The sequence below is a fragment of the Bufo bufo genome, chromosome 3 (genome assembly GCF_905171765.1).
Source record: "Bufo bufo chromosome 3, aBufBuf1.1, whole genome shotgun sequence".
Lineage (NCBI taxonomy): Eukaryota > Metazoa > Chordata > Amphibia > Anura > Bufonidae > Bufo > Bufo bufo.
The window spans coordinates 557,441,863-557,460,040 of NC_053391.1; the positions used below are offsets into that span (position 1 = coordinate 557,441,863).

General features: G+C 43.6%; 1 protein-coding gene across 1 annotated transcript in view; it reads left to right on the top strand.

Annotated features, from left to right (window-relative positions):
* CCDC65 (coiled-coil domain containing 65) overlaps positions 1-16,745 on the top strand; it is a 37,917-nt gene extending 21,172 nt beyond the window's left edge. Inside the window, exons 7-9 of the mRNA XM_040422106.1 lie at positions 2,972-3,190; positions 5,923-6,075; positions 16,256-16,745. Of these exons, the coding sequence (XP_040278040.1) occupies positions 2,972-3,190; positions 5,923-6,075; positions 16,256-16,573 (690 nt within the window). The 3' untranslated portion in view covers positions 16,574-16,745. The remainder of the gene's footprint in view (positions 1-2,971; positions 3,191-5,922; positions 6,076-16,255) is intronic.
* Positions 16,746-18,178: the final 1,433 nt, after the last annotated feature.

Genomic DNA, 18,178 nt, shown 5'->3' on the forward strand with positions numbered 1-18,178 from the left:
TGCATCCAAGTGCTGCATGGCTCAGATTACTGCAATGTATTGTTACCGTAGGATGACTGAATAGGAGTAAATGGCCTTAGTCATGTCATCCTCAGACGTGTCCAGGTAAATAGCCTATCAGGCTCTGTGCTTAACCAGGTCTTACATTTTTATCCATATCTGTATTATTCTGTTTTTAACAGTTAACTCTATTAACAGCAGGAAAACATTACCTTCAGACAGGAATCCATTTTATACAAGTAAAAACACATACAGTAAAATGGCTATTGTAGTACGTGAAATAAAAATCATTTTCCACCATTACTGGTATGCCATGGATGTGTGCCAAGGGGTCACAAGACTGACACCATGTTTAAAGGGGTTTTGTGGTGTGATTATATTAATGACCTATCCTCAAGACAGGTAATCAGTATCAGATCAGTGGGGGTCCGATACCCGGCACCCCTGCAGCTGCAGCGCTCATGCTAGAGCTTTGTCCTCTTCAGCGTTTACCTGTACATTATCTAAATTGTAGCGCCGTTACAGCGAAATTAAAGCTGTTTTTCCCATTCACTGGAATAAGACGAAGAGCTGTAATTACATTGCACCGCCGCTACAATCTAAATGGCTCACAGGTAAACATTGAGGAGGATGCAGTGCTGGCACAAGCACCGCAGTCTCTTCAAAGAGCTAATCGGCTGGGGATGCTAGGTGTCGAACCCCCACAATCTGACATTCATGACTTGTCCTGAAGGTAGGCCATCAGTATCATGACACTGCACAACCTCTTTAATTCTAGTCAGTTATCCCATAGATTCAGGACTGATCTATGGGCTAGACCAGGGGTCAGCAACCCCCAGCACTTCAGGTGTTGTGAACTACAGCATGCACACTTGCTCGGCTGTTCTCAGAAATTCCACTGAATTTAATGGAGCATACTGGGAGTTGTAGTTTCAAAACAGTAGGAGTGCCAGACGTTGCTGATCCCTGGGCTATACCTTCTATTGTGCTGGTAGGGATCAACTGCACCTATATAAGAAAGGTACAATATGTGAGCAGAATTTTATTGCATATATATTAGAAAATCCTATGACTGCTAGTTCTATAACAAATAGAAAATAAAAAGTGGAATATGCCTTTGATCTACAGTACGTACAATATATAGGGGTGCTTGAAAGTTTGTGAACCCATATCCAGTTTTGGGCCACGTTATGTCACATGTACAGCACATACATGTGTCACGCTCACCGCCCCGAGCTTCATCTCAGCTGGCCACACCCGGAAATGATGATAAGAGCTCTCTTAGTGGTGAGAACAGTGCAATACGAGGTATCACTACTTTTTTTGTGTCAGTTTTCAAAAATTTATTTTACATGGCTGGACAACCCTTTCTTAATGCAAACCCCAAATGAGACCCCAAAATGGATACAGGCTCCGAGACCAGGCCCCAGAATTAATACAGAATTTTATACAGACCTCCAAACAGACCACAAAATGAATGCAGATTCCCAAACTAGACTCTAAAATGTAAGGGGTTGTCTGGCCTTGGAGAGAACAACCCCTATCACCCAGACATGTAACCCTGAAAATAAACAGCCCCACTCACCTGTTCTGCTTCCTTCATTCTTGGAAGCTTCTGGTGCCTGCAGGACCAGGAAGTCACTTGGTCCTGTCCCATGACCACCATTGTCAACCATAGGCCTCAGTGGTCACAGCGGCTTGAATGGTACTTTGCAGATGTTATGTACCGTTCAAGCTGTTGTGACCACTGAGGCCTGAGAATGGTCCACAGGTTAGGACCCCAGGGGTTGTAGGCTCAAGCCCAGACAACCCCTTTAATACAGACCTCCAGACAGACCCAAAAATTAATACATTCCCCTGGACCCCAAAATTGATACAGACCTCCAGACCACAACATTAGTGTAGACTGCAGATCAGCCCCCAAATTCATAGACCCCAAATCAGCCCCCAAACTCATACAGACCCCAGATTAGCCCCCTAATTCATACAGACCCCAGAACAGCCGTCCCACCCAAATTCATAAAACCCCAAAAGATCCCAGATTGCACCCCAGATCCTTGCAGTATAAAGAGGCCTTTAATTGCAAGGTTACCTTTGTGACCTTGCAGACTATTACACGCATTGCTCTTGGTCTGATCTTTGTTGGTCGACCACTCCTGGAGAGGACGATAATGGTCTTACATTTCTTCTATCTGTACACAATCTGTTTGACTATGGATTGGTGGAGTCCAAACTCTTTAAGAGATGGTTTTGTAACCTTTTCCAGCCGGATGAGCATCAACAACGCTTCTTCTGAGGTCCTCAGAAATCTCCTTTGTTCTGAAGATCAGACTTTGATAGATCCCTATTCTTTGAATAAAACCGTTCACACACTCACACCTGATTCTCATTCACTAATGCCATCACTAATTCCAATACAGAATCAATATTTGACATCACTAGAGGATGTTCAGACACCCCAATCTACTGCCCGCAAAAGACAATTTACTAAAAACACCAGACTCTAATTTCACCTTTAAATTATTTGCTAATCCTAAAGGTTCACATACTTTTGCCGCTCATTATATATGACCAAATCTAACATTTTTTACTCATTTGTTTTAATTGGTTATCTTTATCCACTTTTAGGACTTGTGTGAAAATCTTATGTAGCTCGAGGATACATTTATGCAGAAATATAGAAAATTCTGAAAGGTTCAGAAACTTTCAAGCACCACTGTAGACCAAGTGTTTTAAAGTCAGTGAAGTAGTAAGCTTACAATCTTAAACTCTCTGGTCAGTGAATGAAAGGTTTTCTTTTTCTATCTAACTGCATACTACATGGGAAAATAATCAGAATTATTTATATTTTATGATGATAGATTACATTTTTATTGATATTGATTAGATTTTATTACTGATATCAAATACCCTTCCATAGCTGGGATATAGCTAAGTGATTAAAGTACTGACCGCTCCTTCTTTTATATAGGAAACTATTACAACCTTGAGGAATAAGATTGCAACTCATGCTCGTGAAAGTGATGAGCAGAACCGACAACTACGGGAGGATAAGGAAGTGGTGCACAAGCAGTTCCAGAAGCTAAAAGGCCAGATGAACCAAGCAAGAGCTGCAGAGCATAGTCACCTGACCACTCTGACTGTGCAGAGCAATGCTGCGCTAAAGCAGCTTAATAGAGTTATAGAGAAGGTATATTTACAAATATATATAACATGGTAAAATATACTGTATATATGGTGTAGGAGGCAATTGACTATCAAAAATAAAATGTACAGCATATGACACCACTTTAAACAAAGGTAACAAAAAGCAGCAGTAGTAAAGAAGCAGAGTCAAAAGGGTTTTCCAAGTACTTTTATATTGATGTCCTATCCTAAGCATAGGCCATCAATATGTGATCATTGGGGGTCTGACTTCCGGGACCTCTGTCTATCAGTTGTTTGAAAGTGGCTCCAGCTCTGGAACTACACAACTACTGAATGAAAAAGGCTACAACCGGCTGAATCATTACATATACTGAATTAGAGTCACTGAGTGTTCATAAAACTTCTGATATTTATTTTATGCACTTATATAGCGCTACTATATTCCGCAGCGCTATACAAACATTAGCATCCAACTGTCCTCAGTGGGTCTCACAATCTAAGGTCCCTATCAGTATGTCTTTGGAGTGTGGGAGGAAACCGGAGTACCCAGAAGAAACCCACGCAAACACAGGGAGAACATACAAACTCCATGCAGATGTTGCCCATGGTCAGATTCGAACCTAGGACCCCAGCGCTGCAAGGCACCAGTGCCAACCACTGAGCCACCGTGCTGCCCATATGTCATAAAGACATATTTGATATGTCATAAAGACATACTTTCACACTTGCGTTGTTTGATTCCGGCAGGCAGTTCCGTTGCGTGAACTGACTGCCTGATCAGGCAAACTGTATGCAACTGTATGTCATTTTTTCTGACTGATCAGGCATTTTTCAGACTGATCATGATCCCGATCGATCAGTCAGAAAATTGCATTGCAATACTGGATCCGTTTTTCCAGTGTCATCAGGCAAAACGGATCCGGTATTTATTTTGTTCTCATTTTTAAAGGTCTGCGCATGCGCAGACCAGAAGGACTGATCTGGCATTCCGGTATTTTGAATGCCGGATCTGGCACTAATACATTCCTATGGGGAAAAATGCCGGATCCGGCATTCAGGCAAGTCTTCCGTTTTCTTTCGCCTGAGATAAAACCGTAGCATGCTACGGTTTTCTCTTTTGCCTGATCAGTCAAAAATGACTGAACTGAAGACATCGTGATGTATCCTGAACGGATTACTTTCCATTCAGAATGCATGGGGATATGCCTGATCAGTTCTTTTCCGGTATAGAGCCCCTAGGACGGAACTCTATGCCGGAAAAGAAAAACGCTAGTGTGAAAGTACCCTTAGAGGTTTTCATTGGCGGTGTCTGAGTGTTAAGATGTCCACTGATGACTAGAACAAAGAGAGAGAAGCTCTTGCATATCTCTTTTCTCAGTGCAGGAGAGGAAGCAAGACAAACTCAATAGAAAGTCTATTGGTCCTTCTAAATTCCGTCTCCTGCAGCAAAGAGAGAGAGAGTGTGATATGTGAGCACCTCCTTCTCCTTGTTCTATCAATCAGACCCATCTACGCAAATCAAAACCTTTGATATGTCTTTATGACATATCAAAAGTTTGGTGAAAACTCAGTGACCCTTTAAACTCATATGCTGAACTTTCTGGATCCATGTGCTGTCTTCCCTCTTCTGACTTCGTGTGAAAAAAAAAAACACAAGTAGATATGATACACTGCCTGGCCAAAAAAAAGTCACACACTCTAATATTTCGTTGGACCGCCTTTAGCTTTGATTACTGCATCGCTTCCACAAGCTTCTGCAATGTCACAACATTTATTTCTGTCTAGCATTGCATTATTTTCCCCAAGATCTTGTATTGGGAGATTTGGACCACTGCGCAAAGTCTTCACTATCACATCCCAAAGATTCTCAATGGGGTTCAGGTCTGGACTGCCTACGGAAAAATGACATGGATGAAGATACAACAATGTGCAACAAAATAGTGCCAAAGTTGTCATTCAGCATCAGCCACTGTGATAAACCTGCCACATTTTTAGACAATCTAGTCTTAACTTATACTTACTTCAGAATACACTTTTATGTGGTGGCCAATCCATGTGTGAAATTGGTTTCTCATGCTCCCTGAACCCCTCTTTTACAATTTGAGCCCGATGAATCCTGGCATTGTCATCTTGGAATATGCCCGTGCCATCAGGGAAGAAATAATCCTTTGATGGAGTAACCTGGTCACTCAGTATACTCAGGTAGTCAGCGGACCTCATTCTTTTGGCACACAACGTTGCGGAACCTAGACCTGACCAACTGGGAGTCTCTTACCCATTTACTTATTTAAATACAGATGGTGACCTTTTTTTCTTTGGCCGGGCAGTGTATAATACATTTGAAAATTGGTATGACCGTTTCAACAGTAAAAGGAAAATTAAGAAATATTTAAAAGGCCTATAATGTACATAAAATGTCATCTTACTTCTTATCAGTGCTTGACTCCTATGTCCTCCTGTTCAGCTGGTACATTGTTGTCATAGGGACATTTTGTGGCTCCAAACCACCTTTCACATCAGTGTCCACATCCTAATTGGCTTGAATGATGGCCTATGTATTTGTATGGTATATGTGAACATTGATGCGATGGGGATTTGGCACTTCACATTGTCCATATGACAATGCTGAGACACCAGAGCAGGAATCGTCATTACAGGGAGCTCTACAATGGCGGGCATTGGGCCTGTAGCATGAAGATAAAAAAAAGTAAAATATTTGTTTTCTCACATTTCACATAAAGTGTTCTAAAATGTTATTGTGTGATTTGTGTGCAGGGAGAGCAGGTTCTCCGCTTGTCAGAAATGTGTCGTAAGCTGGAAACCGAAGAAGAGAAAGTGCTGCCGTTCTACCCATCTTCCTTAAGTGATGCAGAGAGGGAGGAGGCTGAGAGAGTCAACATGGAGAAACCTTCTGAGCAGCTGGCACAGGTGGGTATAAGTGCACTCCACAGCTTATGAAGCTTAATAAGTAGATTATAATTGATCATCAATAATGGCCTGTACTCACAAAGCAGCTGAAGAAAACTGAACATCAACTTATTCCGTGAGGAGCATTAGAGAGGTTCTGAGTGAATGGGATTGCTTCATTGCCTGCTTCTTTTTCTTTTTATTTGACTGCTCTTCTAAGGTACGAACAATAACCAGCGACTGCTCAACAGGGGTGTGCATGCATTATGGGCGGATTTTCAACAATTCTGCCCTTAATTCATCTCTCAATCCGTTAATAAAACAAGTTCTGAGTATCCGCCTATCTCTACTGTTGGCTGTGATCACATCGAAATCCGATCAGAAAATATGCTAATTAATCTAGCGTAAAACTTATCAACTTGAAAAGCTTCTGGCAATCCTATACCCAATTGATACCACTTTATCTTTGCATCCTCATCTCTTAGGACAGCTTCTATCCCATTACTTACTATCTCCACAAACGGGGTGCTGCTGCTGCACTACAGAGTGCAAACAGGTCCACCCAGACAACATCATAGTTTTCTCTTTATTTTTCATAAGCCCTTATAAAAACCAGTTGGATCTTTATATGGATCAGGTAACTTTTCTTCCATCATGAGCTTCTCTCCCTGGCTACATTTCCCAAAGTAGGTACATTTCCAGCCCTCCCCAAAGAAGGGACTCGAGGGGTTGAAGGATTAGAAGGTCTCTACTCCATTGTGCTGGTCTATGCTGGTGGTGGTCTGGAATGTGTCTTTTCTAATCTTGTCATATCACCATATTCAGTGCTAGTACTGGGCATTGTCCATTCTGATCCTGACAGATCTGGATAAAGTCTGCTCTGTGTGCCTGATACAGGTGGGGAAACAGCCGCAGGAGAAGTACCAACGCCAAAACTTACTCTCCTGGGAACCTGCCTCACTATTCCCCCACCCCCCACCCTGTATTCCTCTTCATTCTCATTTGTGATTATGCCTCATTGAGGTAGTCAGCCATGCCTTCACCTGAGCTTCATACTCATGTTTCTGTCACAACCAGACAGCTGAGAAGCTCTGACAGGAGCCGTTCAGATCCTCCCCCTTGAGTTTCTTTGTTTTGGTTTCTGTTCCTCACCTCGTTAGGCTATCTCAGCTGTCATGCAGTCAGACTCATTACCTCCCTTTAAATTCTTCCCCATAAGGTAGTAGGGTGCGGCTGATACAACTTCCTGGAATGTGTGTGCATGCTGTCCCCAGCTCCCAGTCCACAGTCGTCTGCAGATAAGTTCTGTTTTAGTATTTATGATTTTCTGTTGTCTGGATCCAGGTGACCCTGACTCCCTCCGTGTCTGTGTAGGGAGCCGGTGGTCGTGTCCCCTCACTATTGTAGGGCCTTCAGGTTAAGATAGCCGAGGTACGTGGATATGCGCCCATTCACCTTTGGAGTGGTCGCATAGGCTGAGCAATAAGGGAGAGCGGCAGGTCGATTGCAGGGGTCTCCCTTTTTGTTCCTTAGTTGTGGATCCAGTGAGTCATCGTTTGTATTTGTATCATCTTGTTTCCTGTACACCATCCGTGACATTATCAGCCGCCCAAAACCGTCTCAAGCATGGATCCGGTTACACTTTTGGCTGAACGCTTTCAGGGTCTTTCTTTGGAGGTAGCTGATCTCCGTAAGACTTTTTCTCAGTTTCAAGTGACCGGTTCAGCTTGCGTTCATGGAGTTTGTGCTGAGCCTAAGATTTCGCTCCCGGATACGTTTTCCGGGGGTAGTGAGAATTTTGTATGTTTTAGAGAGGCTTGCAAACTCCATTTTCGCCTTCTTCCCCATTCTTCCGGTGATGAAGAACGAAGGGTGGGCATCATTATATCGCTGCTCAGGGGTAATGCTCAGTCCTGGGCCTTTTCGCTGCCGGAGGGGGCACGGCCCCTCCGTTCAGTGGATGAATTCTTTTTAGCTCTGGGTCAGATATATGATGATCCGGATCGTATTGCTCTGGCTGAGTCTAGACTACGTCTGTTATGCCAGGGTAAACAATCCGCAGAGATATACTGCTCAGAATTTCGGAGATGGGCAGCAGATACGGGTTGGAATGATGCTGCACTCCGAAGTCAATTTTGCTATGGTCTTTCTGAGGGATTGAGAGATGCATTTGCCTTTCATGAAAGACCTACCTCCTTGAATTCTGCTATGTCTCAGGCTGTTCGTATTGACAGGCGTCTTAGAGAAAGAGGAGAGATCTCTCCTTCTTGTCATGCTCAGTCCCGGGACAGTGCAGCGGTGTCATTCTGTGCACAGGGGTCTCAGTCGCTGTGAGCCCCTTCTGAGCAGGAGCCCATGCAGCTGGGGTTGATTGCCTCTGACAATAGAAGATTCTGCCCGCAGGGGAGGGTTTGCTTTTGTTGTGGAGGTATAAATCATCTGGCAAATGTTTGTCCCTCTAGGAGATTCAGGCAGTTTTCTGGGAGTAATAAAGAGACAAAAAGGAAGAAATCTTTTAAGAATATTCCGTCTGTTACTATTGGCAGGGTTGAGGCGGAGATTGAAGATTTTTCTTTTGCTTGTAGTTCCCGTTTTGTCCTGCCTGCTAGGGTGGCGCTAGAGAGCAAGAGCATTTTTTGTGAGATTTTTGTGGATAGTGGAGCAGCTGTCAACCTCATTGATAACCAATTTGCAATAACTCATGGTTTCCAGGTATGCACTTTGGGAAAAGATATTCCTGTTTTTTCTATTGATTCAGCTCCACTTTCTCAGAAATCATTAAAGGGCATAGTTCACAATATCCGTTTAATTGTGAATGATGCTCATGTTGAGGATGTGTCATGTTTCGTCCTTAGCGGTTTGCCTACTCCTCTAGTGTTGGGGCTACCCTGGCTCACTAAACATAACCCCACCATTGATTGGCAAGCGAGGCAAATAAATGGTTGGAGTAACTTTTGCAGAGAGAATTGCCTCATAACATCTATTTCTGAGGTTTCTACTAAAACTGTACCACCTTTCCTCTCTGAATTTTTGGATGTTTTCTCTGAGAGTGGAGTTCAGGGTTTACCTCCGCACAGAGAGTATGATTGCCCTATTGATCTCATCCCAGGTGCCAAGCTGCCTAAATCTCGTTTATACAATCTTTCCCAACCTGAGAGGGTCGCGATGCGTGCTTATATCTCTGAGAGTCTGAGAAAAGGACACATACGACCCTCAAAGTCACCTGTAGCCGCTGGTTTTTTCTTTGTTAAGAAAAAAGATAGTTCTTTAAGACCTTGTCTGGATTTCAGGGAGCTGAACAGTATCACTATTCGTGATCCGTATCCGCTTCCTCTAATCCCGGATTTGTTTAACCAGGTTGTTGGGGCGAAAGTCTTTTCCAAATTAGACCTAAGAGGGGCATACAACCTGGTTAGGGTCAGAGAAGGAGACGAATGGAAGACGGCTTTCAATACCCCTGAGGGCCATTTTGAGAATTTAGTTATGCCTTTTGGTTTGATGAATGCCCCAGCCGTTTTTCAGCATTTCGTCAACAGCATTTTTTATCATTTAATGGGAAAATTTGTATTAGTGTATTTGGATGACATTTTGATTTTTTCTCCTGATTTCAAGACTCATAAGGAACACTTATGTCAGGTCTTACTCATCCTGCGGGAGAATAAATTATACGCGAAACTGGAAAAATGTGTGTTTGCGGTTCCAGAGATCCAATTTCTGGGGTTTCTTGTCTCCGCTTCTGGTTTTCGCATGGACCCCGAGAAGGTTCGCGCCGTGCTTGAGTGGGAGCTTCCTGAGAATCAGAAGGCGCTGATGCGTTTTTTGGGCTTTGCTAATTATTACAGGAAATTTATTTTGAATTATTCCTCTGTTGTTAAACCACTCACGGATATGACCAGAAAGGGGGTAGATTTTTCTTCCTGGTCGGTAGAGGCGCGTAAGGCCTTTTCTAATATCAAGGAGAGTTTTGCTTCCGCTCCCATCCTAGTACAACCTGATGTTTCGTTACCCTTCATAGTTGAGGTTGATGCTTCTGAGGTAGGGGTGGGTGCGGTCTTGTCTCAGGGTTCCTCTCCTGCCAAATGGCAACCGTGTGCCTTTTTCTCAAAGAAGCTCTCCTCCGCAGAGAGAAATTATGATGTGGGAGATAGGGAATTGTTGGCCATCAAGTTGGCTTTTGAGGAATGGCGCCATTGGCTAGAGGGAGCCAGACACCCTATTACCGTGTTTACTGACCATAAAAATCTGGCCTACTTGGAGTCAGCCAAGCGTCTGAACCCGAGACAGGCCAGATGGTCTTTGTTCTTTTCAAGGTTTAATTTTGTTGTTACGTTCCGCCCTGGGGTTAAGAATGTGAAGGCAGATGCCCTGTCACGTTGTTTCCCGGGAGGTGGGAATTTTGAAGACCCGGGTCCCATTTTAGCTGAAGGTGTGGTGGTCTCTGCTCTTTTTCCTGAATTGGAGGCAGAGGTGCAGGCAGCCCAGTCAGAAGCTCCTGATCTTTGTCCTCCTGGGAGGTTGTTTGTGCCTCTCGCTTTGAGACACAAGATTTTTAAAGAACACCATGATACGGTCCTTGCTGGGCACCCGGGGACAAGAGCCACACTGGATCTCATTGCTCGGAGATTCTGGTGGCCTGCGCTTCGTAAGTCGGTTGAGGGTTTTGTGGCAGCTTGCGAGACTTGCGCTCGTGCCAAGGTCCCTCATTCACGGCCATCAGGTCCTCTCCTTTCTTTGCCCATTCCTTCCCGTCCTTGGACACATCTGTCCATGGACTTCATAACGGACTTGCCTCGTTCCTCGGGGAAGTCTGTGATTCTGGTGGTGGTGGACCGTTTTAGCAAAATGGTGCATTTTATCCCTTTTCCCGGTTTGCCCAATGCTAAGACGCTGGCGCAGGCATTTGTTGACCACATTGTCAAATTGCATGGGATTCCTTCAGACATAGTCTCTGATAGGGGCACGCAGTTTGTTTCCAGATTCTGGAAGGCTTTCTGTTCTCGCTTGGGGGTTCGCTTGTCATTCTCTTCTGCTTTCCATCCGCAGTCGAATGGCCAGACAGAGCGTGTCAATCAGAATCTGGAGACATATCTGCGCTGTTTTGTGGCGGAGAATCAGGAGGATTGGTGTTCTTTTTTGTCCCTTGCTGAGTTTGCTTTAAATAACCGTCGTCAGGAGTCCTCTGATAAGTCACCATTTTTTGGTGCATATGGGTTTCATCCGCAGTTTGGGACTTTCTCTGGAGAGGGCTCTTCTGGTTTGCCTGATGAGGACAGATTCTCCTCGTCTTTGTCATCTATTTGGCAAAAGATTCAGGATAATCTAAAGAACATGAGTGAGAGATATAAGCGTGTGGCGGATAAGAGACGTGTGCCTGGTCCGGACCTGAATGTTGGTGATTTGGTGTGGCTGTCTACCAAGAATATCAAATTGAAGGTTCCCTCCTGGAAGTTGGGTCCTAGGTTTATTGGGCCTTACAAGATCCTGTCTGTCATCAATCCTGTTGCCTACCGTCTTGATCTTCCTCAGACTTGGAAGATCCATAATGTTTTCCATAAGTCCTTATTGAAACCTTATGTTCAACCTATTGTACCCTCTCCTTTGCTTCCTCCTCCGATTATTGTTGATGGAAATCTTGAATTTCAGGTCTCTAGGATTGTGGATTCTCGTCTTGTCCGCGGTTCCCTCCAGTACCTCGTTCATTGGGAGGTTTATGGTCCTGAGGAGAGGATGTGGCTCCCAGTGACGGACATTAAGGCCTCTCGCCTCATCAGGGCTTTCCATAGGTCCCATCCTGAGAAGGTGGGCCCTGAGTGTCCGGAGTCCACTCCTAGAGGGAGGGGTACTGTCACAACCAGACAGCTGAGAAGCTCTGACAGGAGCCGTTCAGATCCTCCCCCTTGAGTTTCTTTGTTTTGGTTTCTGTTCCTCACCTCGTTAGGCTATCTCAGCTGTCATGCAGTCAGACTCATTACCTCCCTTTAAATTCTTCCCCATAAGGTAGTAGGGTGCGGCTGATACAACTTCCTGGAATGTGTGTGCATGCTGTCCTCAGCTCCCAGCTCCCAGCTACCAGTTCCCAGTCCACAGTCGTCTGCAGATAAGTTCTGTTTTAGTATTTATGATTTTCTGTTGTCTGGATCCAGGTGACCCTGACTCCCTCCGTGTCTGTGTAGGGAGCCGGTGGTCGTGTCCCCTCACTATTGTAGGGCCTTCAGGTTAAGATAGCCGAGGTACGTGGATATGCGCCCATTCACCTTTGGAGTGGTCGCATAGGCTGAGCAATAAGGGAGAGCGGCAGGTCGATTGCAGGGGTCTCCCTTTTTGTTCCTTAGTTGTGGATCCAGTGAGTCATCGTTTGTATTTGTATCATCTTGTTTCCTGTACACCATCCGTGACAGTTTCTCTATCCATAAATTTCCTTCATCTAGTGGCATCCAGACACCAAATTTTTTTGGCATCCCTGCTTTCTTAAGAATAGCAGTGGCATCCTTAATTGCCCATTTCCCATGTTCTATTTTTATCAAGCCCTTCATCGTAATCTTGGGAGTAACCTCTTCTTCCGTTTCTGGCTTGGTAGAAATAGTTCCCATAGCAACCTGATCAGGGTAGTGATCACTGAACTTTTTGGTTATCCTACTATGTATAATCTCTTAAAGGGAACCTGTCATGTGGATATTTGATTATAATCTAACTAATTATATACAATCATTAACTACTAAAAAGTACCTTAGATGTATTCACTGACTGGTGTGACAGATGGTTACCTCATAATATACACACTAAGATGCCGCATGCCGCATGCTAATGAGCTGATTGGAGTCCAGCGTGATGTCATTGAGTCCAGCGTATATTTAATTCAGAGCTATAGCCACTCCCCTGCCCACCTGCTGCTGGTTCATATGGAAACAAACTGTCATTCAGCAGCAGGTGGGCGGGGAGAGTCAGGAGCTCATGAATATTCAGGACTCATCATTATCAGCTGGAGCTTTTCAATACAAGATGTTGGCAGATTGACTGAGTCAATTAAAGAAAGTGACCCAGCATTTTGCTAAGAGAATCAATCACTTATTTATGTTGCCCTTAGTTAGGACACCATAAAACTGGTGACAGGTTCCCTTTAAGTTAACAGAGCGGAACTTCAAAATGGGGAGTCTCTCTCGCCTTTTGACAAATTCTATACCTTATATAAATGCACACAAAGACATATAAACATAACCCAATAGTAATTCCTATATACTCTTCATACTTCAGACCTTCTACACCGTGAACAAACCAGCACAATCAGTAGATCAGTATCCAATCTATTATATATTGTAGCTCTTAGTTACTGGATAGTGGGTTAGTACATTACATAGACACACGTATTCTGCCTGCTCTGGGAGCAGCCACAGCGTATAGAGAGTGTCCAGCCTCCACACTTAATCCTCAAGTTAGTACAAGCAGAGATTTTTATTAGCAGATTTAAGACAAACAATACAGACTGACTCCTGACCCAATGCCCCCTTTCGGGTTGATAACCGGGAACTGCAGGAGCCCTATCCCGAATCACTTGGACCTCTCCTGTTGCTAGGAGCTGCCACTGACTCTCCTGATCGGAGTCGCTGTGACCAGTTGACCCTTCACAGGACTCAGGATGACAAGACAAAATTCACGTTATCAAACACACGCCTTCTGCAGTTTGTGCAAGTTAATAGCAAAACCATATACACAATAACAATACAGTAACATTTCAAATAAGTCAAAAACATTAACATAAATAAATTCATTACAATTCAATTAATTACAATCTACCTGAAATGATACCCCGATCCCGCAAGTTGGACTTATCTTGAAGCACCCCACAGCTCTGGAAAGCAGCGAGTCAATGGCTCACTTACCTAGGATTAGCGTTCCTGGACCCGGTGGGTACTGCTCCCCTGTGGTTCAGTCCTGTTTGAGCAGGATTGGGTATCTCGCTGGGGCCTCCAAATTGTCAGAGTAGTTCAATTTTCAGGTACAAAGTAATTAAATAATTAAGTTGGCCGACACAGAGACACAGACACAGTTGCTGCATCTAAGGAGATCTGATAGACCACCCAAAAAATCTTTATTATTATACCTTTATAATAATGGGAGTCACTGGGTGTTTCAAGGCGGTTACAATACTTAAAAATCAAACGTGGCACATTACATAATTGCACGTGATAACATATTGGCAATATCTCGTAGTTTTAAAACTGGGTAAAAGTCCATTTGGACAAGAATCTAGGTAAAAGTTCCTTCAGTTCTCTAAAACTGGATCCAATTTGGACATGTATACCAACCATCTGGATCCATCATGTAGAAAACATTTCCTAGAATCCCTGAGAACATTGTTATATATCTGCTCTTTCTCAAACTTCTCCATTGGGTTCCAAATTGGGTGAAATACTCCCTTTTCCTCACAAGTATTCATGTTACAGCACGATTACAAATGGCCTTCGGAATGTGTTCCAAGGCCAAGTTGACCTGCCGGCCATGACGCCCGCTGCACATGTGAGCGGGTTCCATGTTTGCCTATCCCTCCAGCGCTGGTAGCGAAAGGGTTAAAGGGAATCTGTCACCAGAGACCTCCCTATCATACTGTTTGCAAAGGCACACAGCTATGGTTAACCTGATTAAAACACAGTTTTTATTTTGTTGATCTGAGGCTCCATTCTCGAGTTATGATACTCTTTCTTAAATTAGGCTTTTGGTGCAAGGTACCAGTTATAGAGTGACTCCGTACTTGATCGGACTGTGTATCTCCAGGATTGCAGAACGAGCTCCATACAGTATTATAGTAATGGCAAATGAGTTGACTGTTTTATTATATCAAATACGGAGTCACTCTATAACTGGTACGATCATCACCTTATGACTGTACTGAAGTATAGATGCATATCCTGGGATATATTTTTTTTATCAAGTAAATCAATTGTAAAAGGTCAGCGCAGGTATTTATTAAAGTGATTTAAATAAGGTTTTTTATTACAGGGTAAGAGGCAGGGCCCTGTTTTAATACTCAGCAGCAACCACTATAGGGTTGTTTTATTCTTTCTTATTTTTCACTACTTTTATATATTTGTATTGGCATTTAAGTAGGTGTGTTTCTATCTATTGAGATCTGATTTCATGTCGTTTTGTACTCATATGTACTCAAGAATGAACCCACAGTTGGCATGTTATCATGACACAGATGTGAACAGAGCCTTTGAGCTTAAAGGGGTTGTCTCACTGCAGCAAATGGCACTTAACATGTAGACAAAGTTAATACAAGGTATTTACTAATGTATTATGATTATCCATAATTCCTCCTTTGCTGCCTCCATTTATTTTTCCATGACATTATACACTGCTCCTATCCAGGGGTTACGGTCACCACTGCAGCGCAGATACAAGCTGCCCAGGACCGGAGCTGCTGCGTATGTGTGCCTATGCACACTCCCACGGTCCTGGCCACCAGAGAGGACAGCGATTCGTTACTGTAATGTGCAAGCACGGCCACCGCTGCTGCATTGCAGGGATAACCCCTAGATATGAGCAGTGTATAATGAGATGGAAATATGAATCAAGCCAGCAGAGGAGGCAATATGGACAATCACAATACATTAATAACTTTCTCTACATGATAAATGCCATTAAAGCCCTTTAAGCATGGTGGTAACTAATGTTGAGCCAAGCGAGCTTCGGATCATAGATCCGAAGTCGCTTCGGTCAAAGCTTCTTTTGAATGCTGTACGGAGATTAGTTTCTTTAGAACCCTCAAATGCATGTGTTCCGGCGAGGCGAAGTGGGACTTCGGTGAATAACTTCAGGATTAGATTTTTCATTTTAAAACATGGATCCGAAGTCGGCTTACATACCGAGGTACCAGTTGGTACCAAAGCTGGCTTCGGATCCATGTTTTAAAAAAGTTTAAAAATCGATGGCTGAAATTATTTACTGAAGTCTCACGAGACATCGGTGATAACTCACTTCGCCTCGCCGGAGCCCATACATTTGAATGCTGTACGGAGAAGTTAAAACACTAGTGGTAATCTAGTACTTAGTAATTTGAATGAGGTGTTGATGAGACAAGTGGACCAGGTACCATAATCAGCAGAAATAAGTGGGGGCAGAAAAACATTTTTACTGTATTTTTGCTGGACTTACCATATTAAGTTATGTCTGAAAAGGCTCTTATTCCTCCTATCTCCTTCAGCTGATGTTGGACTACACCGCACTGGACCAGTTCTGGAAACGGTACAACAAGGTTCTCCTTGAACGCTGGGCACTTGATCGTGAGAAGACTGTCCTTTCTCAGGATAACCAGAAGCTGCGGGTTTTGCTGAAGCAGTACCTGGATGGCATCTCTGTGAGCGATGAGGTCCTTACCCAACACAACTCCCTACTAATTCTCAACAACCGCAGCAACTTGTCCCAGAAAGTTGCCCCACAAGTTCCTGTTACTGACAAGAGGGTTCAGCGCCCTGTCCATAACATCATCGAAGCTGCTCATGTGGTCAGCCGTACACTGTGACCAGACTTGTGCTTTTAACTAACTTTATACTGGGAGTGGGCATCTGAGGTAGAATATATATAAACCTGTTCGCCTTTACAATGGTGTGATTCATAAAAGATCTGTAAAGCTGTACAAATCCCAGGTATATTGGTACTCTCTTTCCAGAAAACCATTGCAAATAAAAACAATGACAGTCTCTTCTTGGTATTTCTAATTTCTAATGACGTCTTCTGTGCCAACCTTGACTAAGGAGGAGGGGGGGCAACAATATGTTAGCTGGATGGACAAAAGTATTATTGCTGTATATGGGTGGTGTGGATTGCACCGTGGGGGTCACTGGATTACTGCTTTATGTCTAGGATAATTCATGCTAGGAAATATGTCACAAAGTAGTAAGACAAAAGGGCTAATCTCTTATGAAACAGGACTCCCAGTAATTTATGTACATTTTACAGACGCCTATTTTGCCATCAGACAGCAGGACGTGTCGACCAGAAACGTGGCATATCTTCCCTAGCATCACATTTGATGGAATTGGACCATAAGTGGCTACATAGTATATGTAATTGATTAATGTCAGAGATATTTCAAAGCTTCAATACCGTGGTGCCTCCTCTCCAAGGTCAGTGCTCAGCTGTTTTCGGAAGTTCCACAGCGGTGGATGGAGAACGCTGCACATGCACCGCATTCTCTCCATTCAAAGCAGGATCCATTTCATGAGACATGAACGGGACCTAGAGGTGGGATCTGCATCTATTGGACATTTATGGCATATCCTATCGATATGCCATAAATGTCAAGATGGGACACCCCCTTTAAATACAGGCCTAGGCAGGGGTTCGTAAGAATTACACTACTAAATAAACTAAGAATTTATTCACATGTATTTTCAATGTTTATCTGATCCACAGTTCGGATGTGGAACCATTCATTTCAATAGGGTCTGCATCCATGTCTGGTCTATTATTGTCTGTTTTGCAGACAATAATAGGCATTTCTAACAAAGAGCGGGACATGCTGATCTGCAAAATGTGGACCGCAAATCAGATACAGTCATGCAAATGCCCCCCAAGAAACGAACTGATACGGAAATAAATTTCCTCAGAAGACAGTCTATGCCTTCTCTGCTATGTGTTGCCAGGAAGGACTCCTAGGGCAATGTGAGGGGTTTGATTTCTAACTTCTAGTATTAGAATTGCTCCTGTATATAGAGAAGTAAGGGCCCCATAGCAAAGATCAAACCAGGCCCCCCCACACAGGACAGAAGGGTTTCTACCTAACCCCTTTCAATGACCCTTGGGCCATTTTTTGCACTGCCTCATTTGCTAAAAGTTGTTCCTTTAGAGGGTAGAGTCCTGACCAAGTTTTCACCTCCAGTAGAAGAGGAGATAATCGCAACTACGACTGGGCCCCTTCTTGCCCTGGGCCCAATAGGGCCCCATAGCAGTCGCCTGGTCTGCCGCTATGGTAGTTTTGCCCCTGGTTGCAAGTCTAATAAACTATTAGGACATGGCTGAAGATGCAGTTTTCCAATATACGTTGAAACTTAATTCATAAACTTGTTCTCAACCTGTGTAATACAAATACATTTTGTGGAATGGGTGTTGACATTTCAAAAATTAA